At 31.5% G+C, this 15611-nt stretch overlaps 3 protein-coding genes and 1 pseudogene across 4 annotated transcripts in view; 2 read left to right on the top strand and 2 right to left on the bottom strand.

Annotated features, from left to right (window-relative positions):
* LOC110410741 (beta-galactosidase 15-like) overlaps positions 1–10689 on the bottom strand; it is an 18967-nt pseudogene extending 8278 nt beyond the window's left edge. The window contains exons 1-5 of the transcript XR_016350871.1: positions 10625–10689; positions 7125–7197; positions 6830–7038; positions 6661–6727; positions 6472–6564 (exon numbers count right to left, since the gene is read on the bottom strand). The product of XR_016350871.1 is annotated as a beta-galactosidase 15-like (transcript). The remainder of the gene's footprint in view (positions 1–6471; positions 6565–6660; positions 6728–6829; positions 7039–7124; positions 7198–10624) is intronic.
* Positions 5529–6389, top strand: LOC110410739 (beta-galactosidase-like protein). The gene is made up of 4 exons (XM_021420605.2): positions 5529–5687; positions 5784–5992; positions 6083–6149; positions 6240–6389. The coding sequence occupies exons 1-4, from the start codon at positions 5529–5531 to the stop codon at positions 6387–6389; spliced, it is 585 nt and encodes a 194-aa protein (XP_021276280.2).
* Positions 10486–11945, top strand: LOC149527546 (senescence-associated family protein, putative (DUF581)). Its single transcript, XM_089782618.1, is given in 9 exon segments — positions 10486–10923; positions 10926–10946; positions 10949–10972; positions 10975–11031; positions 11034–11100; positions 11102–11230; positions 11232–11272; positions 11275–11287; positions 11509–11945. Coding segments are annotated over 9 exon segments (693 nt in total). The 5' UTR covers positions 10486–10736; the 3' UTR covers positions 11663–11945.
* A 581-nt stretch (positions 11946–12526) lies between these two features.
* On the bottom strand, positions 12527–15605 carry LOC110410940 (oligouridylate-binding protein 1-like; the record flags this gene model as incomplete). The annotated part of the gene is given in 16 exon segments (XM_021420891.2): positions 12527–12570; positions 12573–12622; positions 12624–12660; positions 12663–12689; positions 12692–12715; positions 12718–12808; positions 13100–13273; positions 13684–13769; positions 14114–14233; positions 14326–14356; positions 14454–14529; positions 14678–14765; positions 14854–14915; positions 14992–15068; positions 15206–15308; positions 15532–15605. Coding segments are annotated over 16 exon segments (1164 nt in total), but the record flags the coding sequence as incomplete, so codon positions are not given.
* Positions 15606–15611: the final 6 nt, after the last annotated feature.

Here is a 15611-nt window from a genome sequence, read left to right as displayed (position 1 = left end):
CTAAATTTTGTTGTTATTTGATAGGTATCATGTTCCAAGATCATTCCTTAAAGATGGTGACAACACGTTAGTTTTGTTTGAAGAATTCGGTGGTAATCCTTCCGGAGTACAGTTTCAAACTGTTGAAATCGGGACGGCATGCATAAATGCTCATGTGGGAAAGCAGGTGGAATTGTCTTGTCATAATCGGCCAATTTCAAGAATTAATTTTGCCAGCTTCGGTGATCCACAAGGTGTGTGTGGAGCCTTCAAGAAGAGTGAATGTGAATCAACCGTGGATGCGGTGTCCGTCCTTGAGAAAGAATGTGTTGGCAGGGAATCATGTTCTTTCGAAGTTTCTGAAGACAAATTTGGAAAAGCTTATTGTGCCGCGAATAGGCTAGCGGTGGAAGCTATTTGTTAGGATTTCATGTTACTTTTTCGAGTTTTAATATGTTATTTAGTTTGTATGTAGGACGTTTTAAGGAAAGTAGTTTGTTTATTTTAGTAAAGTAGTAAGTTTTTTCGTTCTAAACAGTTTTGATGAATTTTTATAAAGAGATTATGTTTCAATAAGTTATTCTCAAATTTTTATTGTGATTATCAAAGTTACGAATAACTAAGAGCATGTAAAGTTCATTGCAGAGTGATTGCATCCCAAAGCAAAAGTAAGCAAGCAAGTAGTTTCACAAACTTATAGTTAATACTATCCCAAAGGTAGTAGTTTAACAAAATTAAAGCTAATAATTTGTCTAGTTTTCTGCTTTAAATCCTGTTCATGCTTGATTGATTTCTGTAAATCCGCAAGACTTTCGTGGTGTTGTTCATTCATGTTTGTTCAATTTTGTGGTCTTACACCAAATCCGCAACAACTTTGTTCAAACTTGCATATGTTCTTATCCGAATTTTAATGTCCTAAAAGGATCATGTTTTGCCCAAACATAAAAAATTGCAAAAAGGATGAGTTGTTCTTATCTGAACAACAATTGCATAGCTTTTGCTGATGGGGTTGCCTATAAAATGCATTGATCCTTTTTCTTTTTCTTCTTCTTACTACCAGTTGTTCTTCCTCTGCCTTCTATCATTCACCTCCATCATCATTAGGAACAAAAACAGCGCAGTCTACTTTATTAAAAAATAAAGATGCCAAATAATTGGATTGAGTTTCTTCTCCTGGCTGCCTTGCCATATTTCTGAGCTCGAGCTCAGCAGTCAAGGATTATCAACACAGGTGCCATTCAGTATCCTCGCAGTGTAACTTGCAATATTCAAGTTCGTTGTTATTGAGATGTTTGTTTATAGAAAAATATTTAAACATATTTTATTTATGCTATTGATAGGAATGAAAGCAAAAAGATAGTTCATTAGTTCAAATACGAGTCTCTAACTTCAATAAAAGTTACACAGTTGGCAGGAAAAAAGAGAGTAATAGTTATACCAAAAATTGATAATTATTCATTTATATCAATAATATAAATTCTAGTTTATATAGAATGATTATTGATGATGATAATAAATAAAGTAAAAATTATTAATATCAATAGAAATATTATATTACTTGGCATAATGTGAATATGTAAAGAGAAATATAAAATTATCAGCATTATGATATTTAAATTTTATCTTTCTGGGATTAACTATAAGAAACATAATTGCCAATTTGATTTGCAAGTGAAAGGAAATCTTGTTGGAAGTAATAATAATAGAAAATTAGAACAAATTTTTGTAGACATAATGACCGTGCCAAAAGTAAAAAAAGTATAATCAAAATGGCAAAAAGCATTATGAGGGTGGTAACGTCATTAAATATATTAAATAGGGGCAGTAATGTCATTCACTTTCCCCAGTAGAGGCCTCCAGAACCAGGTTGCATGTTAACAAGGCAAAGCGAGGTCCCAACGCGCGTGAGATACTGCACTAATCGGTTATTTTTCGATAAGACCACGAGAAGTGAGTTAACTCGTGGGGACGAGTCCACCCAGATTCCAGTGACAATGACTCCCGAGTCGTTTGATCTGGGCGTAGAAATGTTCAGGGTCAAGGATGTTGACACCTACGTTCAATTATTAACATTTTTTTTGTTTTTTACAGAAAAAGAGACTTCCAATTTCTCAATGTGGGACCTACCTTTTCATAGGCTGAAAGAGAAACCGCATTTTTTTAACATTTTATCAACTCAAATTTAATATATTCTTTATAAATTAATACTCAATAGATTAATAATTTTGAATAAATCATTAATTTTGATTAAATAATTTTTAATTAATTTTAATTTAAAATTAATATAATAAATTAATAATTTATTAAATTTACAAAATAATATATTCAAAAATATATAAATCTCTCTTGATATATAAATTAATAATTTCTTTATACATAAAAATTATATATATAACTCAATTAAATTTTTTTAAAAAAATATAATTTCAATATTACTTATTTTCTTTTGAAATTGATGTCTCCTTCCACTTCATTTCTAACTTTTCTTGTTACATTAAAAAGTTTTGGTATATTATTCTTGTGTTGTAAGAAATAATTATATACGATATATGTATATTAAGTTTAATATTTTTAAAAAATAAATAATAACTTTGATAAATTAATTTTTTATTAATTTATACATTAATTAATAAAAAATTAATTTATCTATTAAATAATATCTCAAGTAATTAATAAATTTTCATGATTCAAGAGTATTAATTTATTAAGGTTTAACTATATTTAAAAAAGAAAAAATTACATTGAAAGAATTAGTCTAACAGTCCTTTCTTTATTAAAAAAATAGATATAATTTTAATTAAATTTTTATACTCCATTGAGTTATTCATAAAATTTTATCAAATTAAATTTTCACTTTTTAATTCCTAATTAATCATTTCGAGTTAATATGAAGACATATAATATAAAACCCACTAGTACATATATATGTTTAATTGAAATTATTTATACTTTATTTTATTCGATTGTCATTTGTTCATTACAAAAACCATTGTTGCTTCGTGGGTGGCAAATGACTTCTACTCTTCTCTGTTACTACTATTTTTCTTCTCATCTGAAAATGTATGTTAAATTAAATTAAGAAGCTTTTCTTTAATTTTTTATTAAATTAAAAGTATCAAATTAATGGGAAAAGGGAGGAACAGGAATGGTGGATTTAGAAAAAAAAAAACAGAACAATGCTTGATTAGTGGATTTGAAGGTTCGAGAGAAGATGTCTATGGAGAAAGGTTTTGGTGAAAAAAAAACAGAAAGGAATCAACTAGTTTGCTGCTGCAAGGAGGAAATAGTAGAAGAATGTTCTCACAATGGAAAAACATCACCAATCCCTTTTCTCCCAATAATCGGTTTTTTATGCAGGTAATGCCAAACTTTGGGTACGCCATTTTTGATGCAAGTAATGTCCAACTTGGGGTAGGTGATGGGAGATGGGAAAAATAAAAGTTTCTGGGGGATGTGTGGGTTGAGGGAACAACTCTTAAGGAGCTTTTCCCTAGGATTTACGATTTAGTTATCAACAAAAATGGGAAGGTGAAGCTGTATGGGGATTGGGTTAATGGGGCTTGGGAGTGGAAAGTGAAACTTAAGAGGCAAACCTTGGGATGGGAGGAGGAACAGCACAAAAGGTTCCTAAACCTGATATCGGAGAATATCACCCTAGTTAAGAAATGAGGGATGAATTAGTATGGAAGAAAACAGTGAATATGCTGTTGGTCTAGAATATGCTGGTAATATCATATGGGATTGTGATTGCCACCTTCTGCTGCTCTCTTACTATATGAACAATATGCTATAGGTTTGGAGAGTCTAAGCTACATGTACATCTGATTCAAGGTTACACAAAAGATTGATCATTATTAAATTATTAATAGTAATTTATAATTCTCTGGATACAAATGTAAGTCTTATGATTTTACATTATAACGAATTTTTTTTCTTTTTAAAAAAATACCTTGAATTATTAAGTTTTGTTAATCCATTTCTGATGCCACAATAGGAGGGATTTCATTGTGGGTGCATGACTGTATGTTAATTTGTTAAGGAAATCCTTTATTAGTTTGTGTTAGTACAAATGGGGTTTGGATGGAATTTAAAAAATTAACAAAATTGACTTCAATGCAAGATTTTAAATAGGTGCTATCTTTAAGATTTATTTCGTCTCCACCATTCCGTATGCAAAAAGAAATAATACAAATAGTCTTAGAGTTACAATGAATCCAACGTCTAATTTCATTTTACACTTAACGAGAGTAGACCGCTAGATACACTCGAAGGTTTACAAAGTTGTTTGGCCTTATAACCTACTTTCTACAGTAAGTAGATTATAAGGAATTTAAAAGTTTTTGTAATTGATGAGAATTTAAGTGCTTATGTTAATAGAACACAATATTTTCTTGCTCTTGATATTTCTACTCTTGTTTTATGTTTGATTTTTGTTGTTTCAAAATGGTTGGCAACAAGCTTTTTATATAGGCTTGTAAGTGTCTCTTTTTCAACGACACAACCCTTCAATTAAGGCACCATTTTGTCTAAAAGACATCTCTTTATTTTGCCAAATATAACTTTTGAATAAAGATATTGTTTTAATAATCATCTTATGAAAAGATAACTATTCATTATAATCTATGAGTTATAATTTGAACAATAACTTTTCTTATTTAACTTTTGAGCCATGATGTCTTTTTAATATACCTCATAACTTTTGGATGTCATTTTATCAAGAGATATAACTATTCACATGAAAACCTATTTATAATCCAACACACTGTCACTTTATGTGACATAACCTTTAAGCTAAGATAGCTATTCATAATGTGATATAACCTTTGATTTTGAAAATATACCAACAATTTGTTAACTAATAATATTACTAATTAATTAATCATAACCTTCTCAATAAAAAATATATAAACAAAATTAATCACACATTCTTCCTTTTTTTTGTTCTCTACTTTTGACCATGATAATAATACCAAATTAAAGAAGAATGGTTTTAGTCAATTTGGATTAGGTCTACAAATTAAACTGAAATTAATCAAACATTTAAACTTAAAATTTTAATTGAACATTAACTAGGTTTCATCTGGTTATTGAAGTAATACATCTCAGATTGTCTTTCAAATTTCTTAGTACATAGACAAAAGAGGAATTTATTTTCAATTGAATCTAAATTACATATATATGACTCTTTGACTCTTTAATCGATCGAATGTCTGTTTGACCAATTAAATACCTCTTAATTTAAACATGAATTTCTCTTTCTTCAATAAAATTAAATCTTCTTGTTTTTCAACTAATTATATAATGGTTACACATGAAACATGTCGTCTAGATTACCATAATGAAATTTAATGATACTTAAAAGATTCTTTAAGATTTGACTTCAAACTTTTAAACTTTGAGGTACGAAATTGAGTTATATCCAAAAACGTGATTCAAGAAAATTTGTTTTTGGATAATCTTGTTAAAGCCAGATACCTATAATCTCTTTGCACTATAAATACATATTCACTCTATTCCTTCCCTTCATCTTCTTAAAAAACAAAAAAACAATGGGCTTGTTCAACTCTTTCTTGGTTATTATTTTTTCTTTCTTCATATTTTATGTTAATGCTATGAATGTAACTCATGATGGCAGAGCCATCATAATTGATGGAGTACACAGAGTTTTAATTTCTGGTTCAATTCATTATCCAAGAAGCACAGCACAGGTAACATATCCTATTAGAAGATAAGTATTTGATTTTTTGATTCATTCTTTATCTATATAAATATATTTAGATAATGATTTTTTTTTCATTTAATAGATGTGGCCAGATCTCATTAGAAAAGCCAAAGAAGGTGGATTGGATACAATTGAAACCTATGTATTTTGGAATGCTCACGAACCAGTTCGTCGTCAATATGATTTTAATGGAAATCTTGATCTCGTTCGATTTATTAAAACCATTCAAGATGAAAGATTATATGCAGTACTTCGAATTGGACCTTATGTTTGTGCTGAGTGGAATTATGGGTAAATTAATTAATTTTGTTATTTAACTTTACTTTGTTAGTAATTTTTTATCGTTATATTAATTTTTATGAATTAATTTCTATTTACTAGGGGTTTTCCTGTATGGTTGCACAATATGCCTGGAGTTTCATTTCGAACTAATAACGATGTGTACATGGTAATGATTTTTCTTCTTAACAAGTTCTTATTTAGACAATTTTTGAATTACTTTTATAGATATAACATGAATTTTTTTTTTAATTTTTAGAACGAGATGCAAAATTTTACAACTTTGATAGTTGATATGATGAAAAAAGAGAATCTCTTTGCATCACAAGGAGGTCCAATTATTCTTGCTCAGGTATATATTTATTTATATATTTTATTACTAATGTTATTATTTATGATGTTTAAATAATATTATAACAAATTAACTTGTTATAATATTATTTAAACATCATAAATAATAACATTAATAACATATATAAATAAATATATACCTGAGCAAGAATAATTGGACCTCCTTGTGATGCAAAGAGATTCTCTTTTTTCATCATATCAACTATCACAGTTGTGAAATTTTGCATCTCGTTCTAAAAATTAAAAAAGAAAAAAAATTCATGTTACATCTATAAAAGTAATTCAAAAAATTATCTAAATAAGAACTTGTTAAGAAGAAAAATCATTACCATGTACACATCATTATTAGTTCGGAATGAAACTCCAGGCATATTGTGCAACCATACAGGAAAACCCCTAGTAAATAGAAATTAATTCATGAAAATTAGTATAACTCAATATTATATGATAAAAAATTAGAAATATAATAAAATTGAATATACAAATTAATTAATTTACCCATAATTCCACTCAGCACAAACATAAGGTCCAATTCGAAGTACTGCATATAATCCTTCATCTTGAATGGTTTTAATAAATCGAACGAGATCAAGATTTTCAGTAAAATCATATTGACGACGAACTGGTTCGTGAGCATTCCAGAATACATAAGTTTCAATTGTATCCAATCCACCCTCTTTAGCCTTTCTAATGAGATCCGGCCACATCTATCAAATAAAAATAAATTAAATTATATTGATAAACAATTTAATAAATTTAAAATAATAAAACAATTTGTTAACGAAATATTTACCTGTGCTGTACTCCGTGGATAATGAATTGAACCAGAGATTAAAATTCTATGTACTCCATCAATTATGATTGCTCTGCCGTCATGAGTGACATTAGTAGCATTAGCATGAAATATAAAAAAAGAAAAGATAATGGCAACAAAGAGAGAGTTGATGAACCCCATTGTTTTCTAGGAGATGAAGTAAAAGGAGTGGAATGAATACTGTATTTATATTGAAAAAAAAGATTATACGCATCTGATTTCAACAGATTATCTAAGAGCAAAATTTTTAGGATTGTAATTAGTTTCGGATATAATCTCCACTTGAAAATTTAAAAGTTTGAAGTGAAATCTTAAAGAATCTTTAAGTAGCTTTAAATTTCATTATAGTAATCTCGGTAATCTAATGCAATCTAGACGATATATTTATGTGTAACCACCCTATAATTTGTTCAAAAATTTTATGTATTTGACCATAAAGGAGCAGATTCGATCAGTCAAAAACAACCAAGAGGCTCCTATGTAATTTATTTTCAATTGAAAATAAATTCTCTTTTATCTATGTAATGAGACCATTGAAAGAAAATTTGATATGTATAACTTATACATCTTTTTTATGTTAGAAAGATTATATGAAACATAGTTAAACGAAGCAAGGGATAAAATAGCCGTGCTTAATAAAATTTTAAGCTTTTGCGGATGTATTAAAATTGACTAAAATCAATTTGTTTTCGATATTATTGTCCTAATCAAAGTGGAAAAAAGAGGGATAGATGTATGATAAATTTTATATATATATATATATATATATATATTTGATTGAGAAGGCCATGATTAATTAATTAGTAACATTATCAGTTAACAAACTAATAAAGGACGTTCTTAACAAATAATGGTGGTTTCACTTACAGATATGCGCCAACAATGGAATCCCTCAAATTGTGGCATTAAAAATTGATTAACAACAAAAAATAATTCATTATAATCCAAAATCATAAGACTGTCCTTTGCATCAAGAGAATTATAAATTATTAGTAATAATTCAAAAATGGTCAATCTTTTGTGTAACCTTGAATCAGAGAATGGACGTGTGGCTTATACACTAAAACAGCTTGAAAATTAAATAATGATCCCAAATCTTTTATTTTTTTTTCTTACGTCTTTATCTTCTAAGATATCTTTTAGATTTGATACTTTTAGTTTAATAAATATTTAATGAAGAGCCTTCTTAATTTAATTTAACATACATTTTCAGAAGAGAGAAAAATAGTAGTAAAGAAGATGTCAATTGCCACCAACGAAAGCAACAACTGTGTTTCTAATGAACCAACGATAATCGAATAAAATAAAATATAAAAGAATTATAAATAATTTCAATAATAAATTAAACATACATATGTACTAGTGGGTTTTATATTAACTTGAAATTATTAATCAGGAATCCAATTAAAAAGTGAAAAATAAAATTGATAAAACTTTATGAATAAATCAATGGAATATACAAATTTAATTTAAATAATATCTTTTTTTTTTAAATTAAGAAAGGACCGTTGGATTATTTCTTTCAAAGTGATTTTTTCTCCAAATATTTGGGTTGGTAAAATCATTAATAATAGTATTAAAAAAATGCGGTTTCACTTTCTGCTTATGAAAGGTAGGGCCCACATCTGAAAAATTGGAGAGTCTTTTTCTATGAAAATAAAAAAAGTTAATAATTGAAGGTAGGACCTCTAGACTTCTACGCGCATATCAAATGACTCAAGAGTCATTGTCACTGGAGTCTGGGTGGACTCCGTCCCGACGAGTTAACTCACTTCACGTGGCTGTATTGAAAAGCACCAATAAGAAATTGCCACGTTCTGTGTCACACGCGCGTTGGGACCTCGCTTTGCCTAGTTAATCATGGACCTTGGGCTCCAGGTTCTGGAGGCCACTGTCAAGACAATTGAATGACTATACTGCCCCTACTTAATACATTTAATGACTTTACTACCCTCACTATGTTTTTGCCGTTTTGATTTTTTTTTTAAAAAAATTTTGGCATGGTCTAACGTCTACAAAAAATTTCTTCTAATTTTCTATTACCCCTTTTTTTCCTGTTTATTGTATTAACTTTTATTCAAGATAGAGACTAAAAAAATTAAAATTTTATATATTTACATAAACACCACCTTGCTAAATTAAATTTGGATTTCTTTGCATATAATCGCTAACTTAATCTTATTTGAACTAATAAACTATCTTTTTGCATTGGTTGCTACCAATTAAGTAAGTAAAAGATCTTCAAATATTTTTCTAAAAAAGAAACATCTCAATAACAAAAGGTTTTGTAATTTAACAAATTTTAAAATTTCCTTAAAGTAATTGTAAAAATTTAGTAGTACAGTTATAATACAATAATATTGATTGAGCGGTTAGCTATACTATTATAATTTTTTTGCCACTTTCTTTCACTATAATAATCGTTATGCTATTCAAATAGTTCATAGTGATATGTTTCAAGAGCACAACAAACACATTAAGATTTGATTATCATTTTGTAACTCTTTTGGTCTCAATTCTATATATGCTCTAAATGAAACTGTTGATATCTTTACTAAAATTTATTTTCCTAATAGATTTGTTGATTAGTTAGTTAGTTAAATTACAATACTGTTAACTAATTAGAGTTATAATATAAATAAATATTGTCTATATAAAATGTATAATTTTCATAATACAATTTTTTTTCATGTTTAATTTAAAATTTTAAATATTATGATATTTATATAAAAAATAATATATAAATTTAAATATTTAATTTATTAATTGATGTATAATTTTTTATTTTAAAAATAAAATTTGAATATTCCATTCTCAATTATAATAAAAAAAATTGACACCTCTCGTGTCTTCTCAAAACAGAAAAGGGAGAAAAAGATCTTAAAAGGAGAGAATCAGGGAATATATGGATCACGCTTTTTTCTATTTTCTGAATTCTCAGAATAGGGGTAATTCAGTAACTTCTCAACGAAACAAAACAATTATAGTGGGCCAGAGGCCAAGACCACATCCCTTTCCCTGCCAAAAGAACTGGGTCCCCGAAATTCAGTGGGCTCAGCCTAAGGGAACTAATGGTGGTTTTGGCAATAATTGCCAGGCAGCATTACCCGTAGATTTCCGCCACGTATCGAAACGAAACGGTGAAAGTGGCCAAGGAATCTTTGGTGTTGTAATTGCAGTGGCTGAATGTGGGGCATACACCTCTCGATCAGGTCACAATCATTAGACAAAGACATGATGAAACGATGGTCCCACACAAAAGTGACCTTTTAGAAAATCATCTAGGAAAAATTAAACCCTCAAAACTTTATCTTTTGTTTTATAATTAATAATTGCAACACTAGAATAATTGAATTTGAGATGTTCTTCTTTTTATAGTAGCAAATACTACTGGCAATCATATTCATCACCCATATAATTCCAAAACCAAACCATGGGCTAAGTCTTACCCACTCCATCATAAATTTGTAGCTCCTAACCTGGCGTTGGTGGAGGAGGTTTCTAACACAGAGCAACTCCCAATATCTCTCCAATTCTCCACCTCTTAACACAGATTGATTTCCCCTTTTTCTTTCTTCTCTTTTCCTAGTCATGTTAGGGAAGAGATCTCGTCCAATGATCGGAAAATTGTCTGAATTGTTGGTTTCTGGCAGCAAACCTGGGTTTTTGGATCTTGCTACAAGCCCCAGAGGACCATTAGATTTGAAAAGTCCATCACTAGAGTATTTGAGAGATTTGATGTGGGTGGTCGGACTAGGGATCGTTGCTGCCCTGGAGAATCTAGTGATTCCTGCAGGCATGCTATTGTAGCTCAAATTTGAATAGATCAAAGCAATTGTTGTCAGTTCTGGCAGAAATTGCGATAGATTTAGAGGAAGATATGGATTTAGAAGATGGAAAGTTTGGAGAATTATACTTATGTCACAAGCCATGGACCTGGCAAGTCATCTACCAAGTGTATTAGATGGAGGAGAACGAAGGAGAAGTAGTAGTGACATGACAGAAACGGCTTTTGTCTGTGAAGAAACAACCCCAGCAGCAAGATTTGTGGAAGATGTTGTTCCAACTTACCCAACTTCAGATTTCTCGCACTTGCCACCTGTGCAGGAAAAAGCTGCATGGCAAAGACTATACATGTATAGGTAAATAACCGTTCCCTAGTTCATCTTTTTGCTTAGTAACTTTCTCTTTATCAAGCTATAGCTTTTAATTAATGAAGATTCCTTGTTCAATTTGTACGGTTGTTGGTCATCCTGAAAAAATAAATAGAAAACAAATCATGTGCTTTAGCAGAATCCTTGTTGGCTAGTTATGTTTTTGTTAAGAGAGAGGCTGATTATTCCCGGTTTTGATGATATTTCAGAGGTGAAAAGGCCCTTGCAGTCAGAGTGCAGGGCAACGCAATAATGATGGATGAGAGGAAAGAACAATGCAATCAGAAGCTTCAAGATCTGCAAAATTCCAAGCTCGCCCTATAACACGGGCAAATCTTCTCAACCGGGATTCTTGCAATTTAGCTTGAGCAGCTTATGATTTTGGCAGCAAAGACAGTGCTGATCTTGCGTGTTCATGCACCCCTGCGTATATAAATATATATATATATATATATATAGGAAAAATACCATAGGATTATGAGGATTAATAATAACTTTTAATTTCCTAATGTCAATTCAGAAACAAGAAGAAAACCAGATCAAAGAAAACATGGAAATTTTGGTCGGATTGGAGGATGGAGCTTATGCTGTAATGAAAAATATGAAGTTGGATAAGAAATGAACTTCCCCTTTTTGTAGTTTTCAATTTTCATGCTTTTGCCATTCTTTTCACTTTGTGTTTGAGAGAAAATGATAAACAAAGTTTGGATCTTTATATTTGATGCTCATAACTAGTAATTGAAACAATATATCTATTATCTGCCACAAAGTTAAAAAGATGAAGCTATCTCACATTAATGATCCCAAAAACCTTAATTCGAGTAACTGACCAGTCTCTTATTCCTTTGACTCCTAATTGCTATTCAGTTTGCTTAAGATGTAAAGTCTTTCTTCTAACAAGACCGTGATGATTTCATACGCACGATCTAAGATATAAAAGGTGATGATTGTACGAATTTGGGATAAGTAATCTTAATTTAATTGAAAGATGAACAGTATTTTTGATCAAGTTTGAGCGGATAATTAAGTATTATCTCAAATAGGGAACAGCCATCCATACACGTTGAAGGTATAGAACAGAGAAATACAGCAATCTAGCAAAGGAAAGAAAAAAAAAAAAAAAAACAGAAAAGAACACAAATTCGAAAACGAAAAAGTAGCATCATCCTACAGTTCTCCAAAAACTTATTCCTCCCTGTGAAGCTATAATAGGAGCTGGATCCCACATTAATGGTAGTACATTAGCTGCTGGTGTTGCGCCACATTTTGAATCCACCATCATATAATGCCTGACTAGCTCCAGCAGAACCCATCCCATGGCTGCTGCTTAAGGACATGCTGACTCTGCGGATGCATCATACCATAGCCTGTGCACCGCCATATTTACTCAAGCCATCTGCCGTTCATAGGCAGCAAGTCAGCAGCTGAAAGCCAGATATGTGCAGCAGCTGGTGGAGGAAGAGGCACAGAGCTTGTTCCTGGTGGAGTAGGTTTGCTACCCCATGAGCACTGCAGCAGCGGTAAACAATTTGAACGGTCATGCCACCTTAACATAAAATTTGTACTGGCCATTACAATAACAGTGCCATGCACCAAATCTAGAAGCACTTCCAGCAACAACACTCATACTGATAGTTACATGCCAGGATGAATGGTGGGTTTGGTTAATCAACAAATTAGATGAGTTTCATCGTTGACATCAAATATATCAATTAAGGTATGATAACTAACTGAATCCATAGCATTCATATAATAAGTAATAACTGCAATCTGGGATGGTGTTTGGCAAAGAGAAAATACCTTAATTGGTTTACCACATAGAATTCGAGCATTTCCCATCTGTATAGCCATAGCTGCTTCAGCATGTGAACTGTATCTCACAAAACCAAAACCTTTATCTCGTTGCAGACGAACATCTTCAATAGTGCCCGCTCCAAGGACATGGAAATGCCTGTGGAGATCTACTGATGTAACCTGCAAACTTTTTTATTCTATGAGAACCACCACCCGAAAAAATTCCATCTGAGACAGCAAAAAACTGATGTGCAAGGGAAATTAGGTTTTGTCACTAAAAAATTTTATTAACTATTGTCCATTTAATCCTCAAGATGTTAACTTCCATAGCAAACCCTAAAGACATCACATGCTTACAAATTGAGTGGAGAAACTGCCAGTATAACATGTGAAATGGCTGCAACAGTCCAGTACACTGAAAAAGTGTGTTTTCATCAACTATAAATTACGTAGGGGTAACTTGGCCATGGCCCATATATTTTAATTGAGTGATATGGCTGGTAGCATCAACCTCAGGTACCATACTCGCCTAAGAGTTTGGATCAAGGGAAGAACAAACAAGCTTGAGATGGGAAAACACTAATACTTGCCTCTGGAGCAAGATTGCCCACATAAACAGTGGTATACTTAGGATTGTTCTCTGGAGTATCATCATTAGGCTTCTCTTGGACTTCTTCTGCAACAAGCATAATAATATGAATGAGAACTCTACCAGAATAGAAAGGACAATGCGTTACCCAAAGTAATTGTAATACACAGACTTAAAAGACTCAAAAACAAGAAAATTTAATAATGGCAGAGGAAGCATGTCATAGTTTATATATTAGGCTTCTGCAAAGCCACAGATAATATACCATATTAGCAGTCATGACTCCAAGAAATGCTATAAACCCAAAAGGCTGAGACCAAGTTGGATGTTTCAAATTATAACATGACCAGACAGTTCATTATAGACGTAATGCATTCAAATCCAGAGGAAAAAAAGGAAGCTAACTGGCACTATATCAAAGATAATCTCACCAGATGGACCATTAGTAAGCTCTACAATGCTTTTGGCATCTGAACTTGGTTTGTCCTCATTGGAAGTAGCACCTTTTGCAGCCCAGTTACATCGGATCTGTCTACTTCCAAGCCACTTCCCTGTGATAAGCCCAAACAAAATGATGGAAATTTCAATATTTATCAGAATATGATAACAGCAACTATATCTAATAAAGCACTTATTCACATACCATTCAAGTCATTTATAGCACTTTGGGCATCCTGGAAAGGAAAAAACAAAGGAATGACCATGACACGAACAAATCATATATTGAGAGAGACAGCAGAAACAGAAAGATAACTAAAGCAACCGAAGTACCTGCTGATTCCTAAAAGAAACAAAACCAAAACCTCTTGAACGCCCAGTTTTCTGATCCCACATGACCCTTGCATCCCTGCAACCACAAAAGAAAAAAGTCATATTTGTCATTCAATCAACTAGTTCAACACTAACTACCCCACAGTCCCACTATAACCACATATCCAAAAGTTCAAGATTGAAAAAAGGTACTTGTAGGCAAAATCAGGAGAAACAGTACTCACGAACAACTGGAGTACACAGAAAAGCATGCAAACAACGTAGCATCTGTAACTTCAGGGCTGAGATCACCAACAAAAATGTTATGATGACCTGAATGCCAAAGTAGAAAAAGCATAAGTTGTTGATGCAGTACGCAAATATAACACAACTGAGTACTCATCAGTGCACATGTATAAACCTGATGTATCCTCCCTCTGACTACTAGCATATGCCCAATTAACTTTAATAGGTTGCCCAAATCTGTGAAGAAGACCATGAATTAAAATATAGGACAGAGGAAAAGGCCAAAACCACAAGAGTTTATATTTTTACTTACAGATGCCTTCCATTAAGAGTCACAATAGCAAGGGCAGCTGATCTGCGATCGAAATAGTCCACAAAACCATAGGATGACTGCATTAAAAGCAAATGTGGCCCCATTCCATTAGCAGCAATATATGTACAAATCAAGAACCCCAGAAAGCCAATAACAAACTGAAGACCAGGAATATCAAGAGTAAACTGGCAAAATGATTGCACCAAAAAATGACCTTATCTTTTTTAATAAGTTTGCACCCTTCAATAGGACCAGTACTCAAGAAAACTTCTTGCAGAAGGGGCTCTGTGACCTGGGGGTGAATATTTCCCACATACCTGCAATTTAAGATAAGGTAAATGACAAAACAGCAGTACATAAACAAAAAACTCTACAATCCCTAACCAATAACTAAATTAAGACTAACACGCATAATTCTTTACTGCATATACAATGAGAGAGCTTGCCAAATAATATTATAAACATAAAGCAATAGATAAAAAAAAAAACCCAAAGGTGAAAAATATGAAAAAGGGAAATAAATGTCTATGCAACACTCACACACTGCGGCAAGTAGTTGAATCAAAGCCAGGAGGCAGATTTCCACTCAAAATGGGCTCTATCTGCACAAAAAAAAAAAA

The sequence above is a fragment of the Theobroma umbraticum genome, unplaced genomic scaffold (assembly GCF_002168275.2).
Source record: "Theobroma umbraticum cultivar Fairchild unplaced genomic scaffold, ASM216827v3 scaffold_56.0, whole genome shotgun sequence".
In the NCBI taxonomy this organism is placed as follows: domain Eukaryota; kingdom Viridiplantae; phylum Streptophyta; class Magnoliopsida; order Malvales; family Malvaceae; genus Theobroma; species Theobroma umbraticum.
This window is presented reverse-complemented; position numbering and strand designations above follow the sequence as displayed.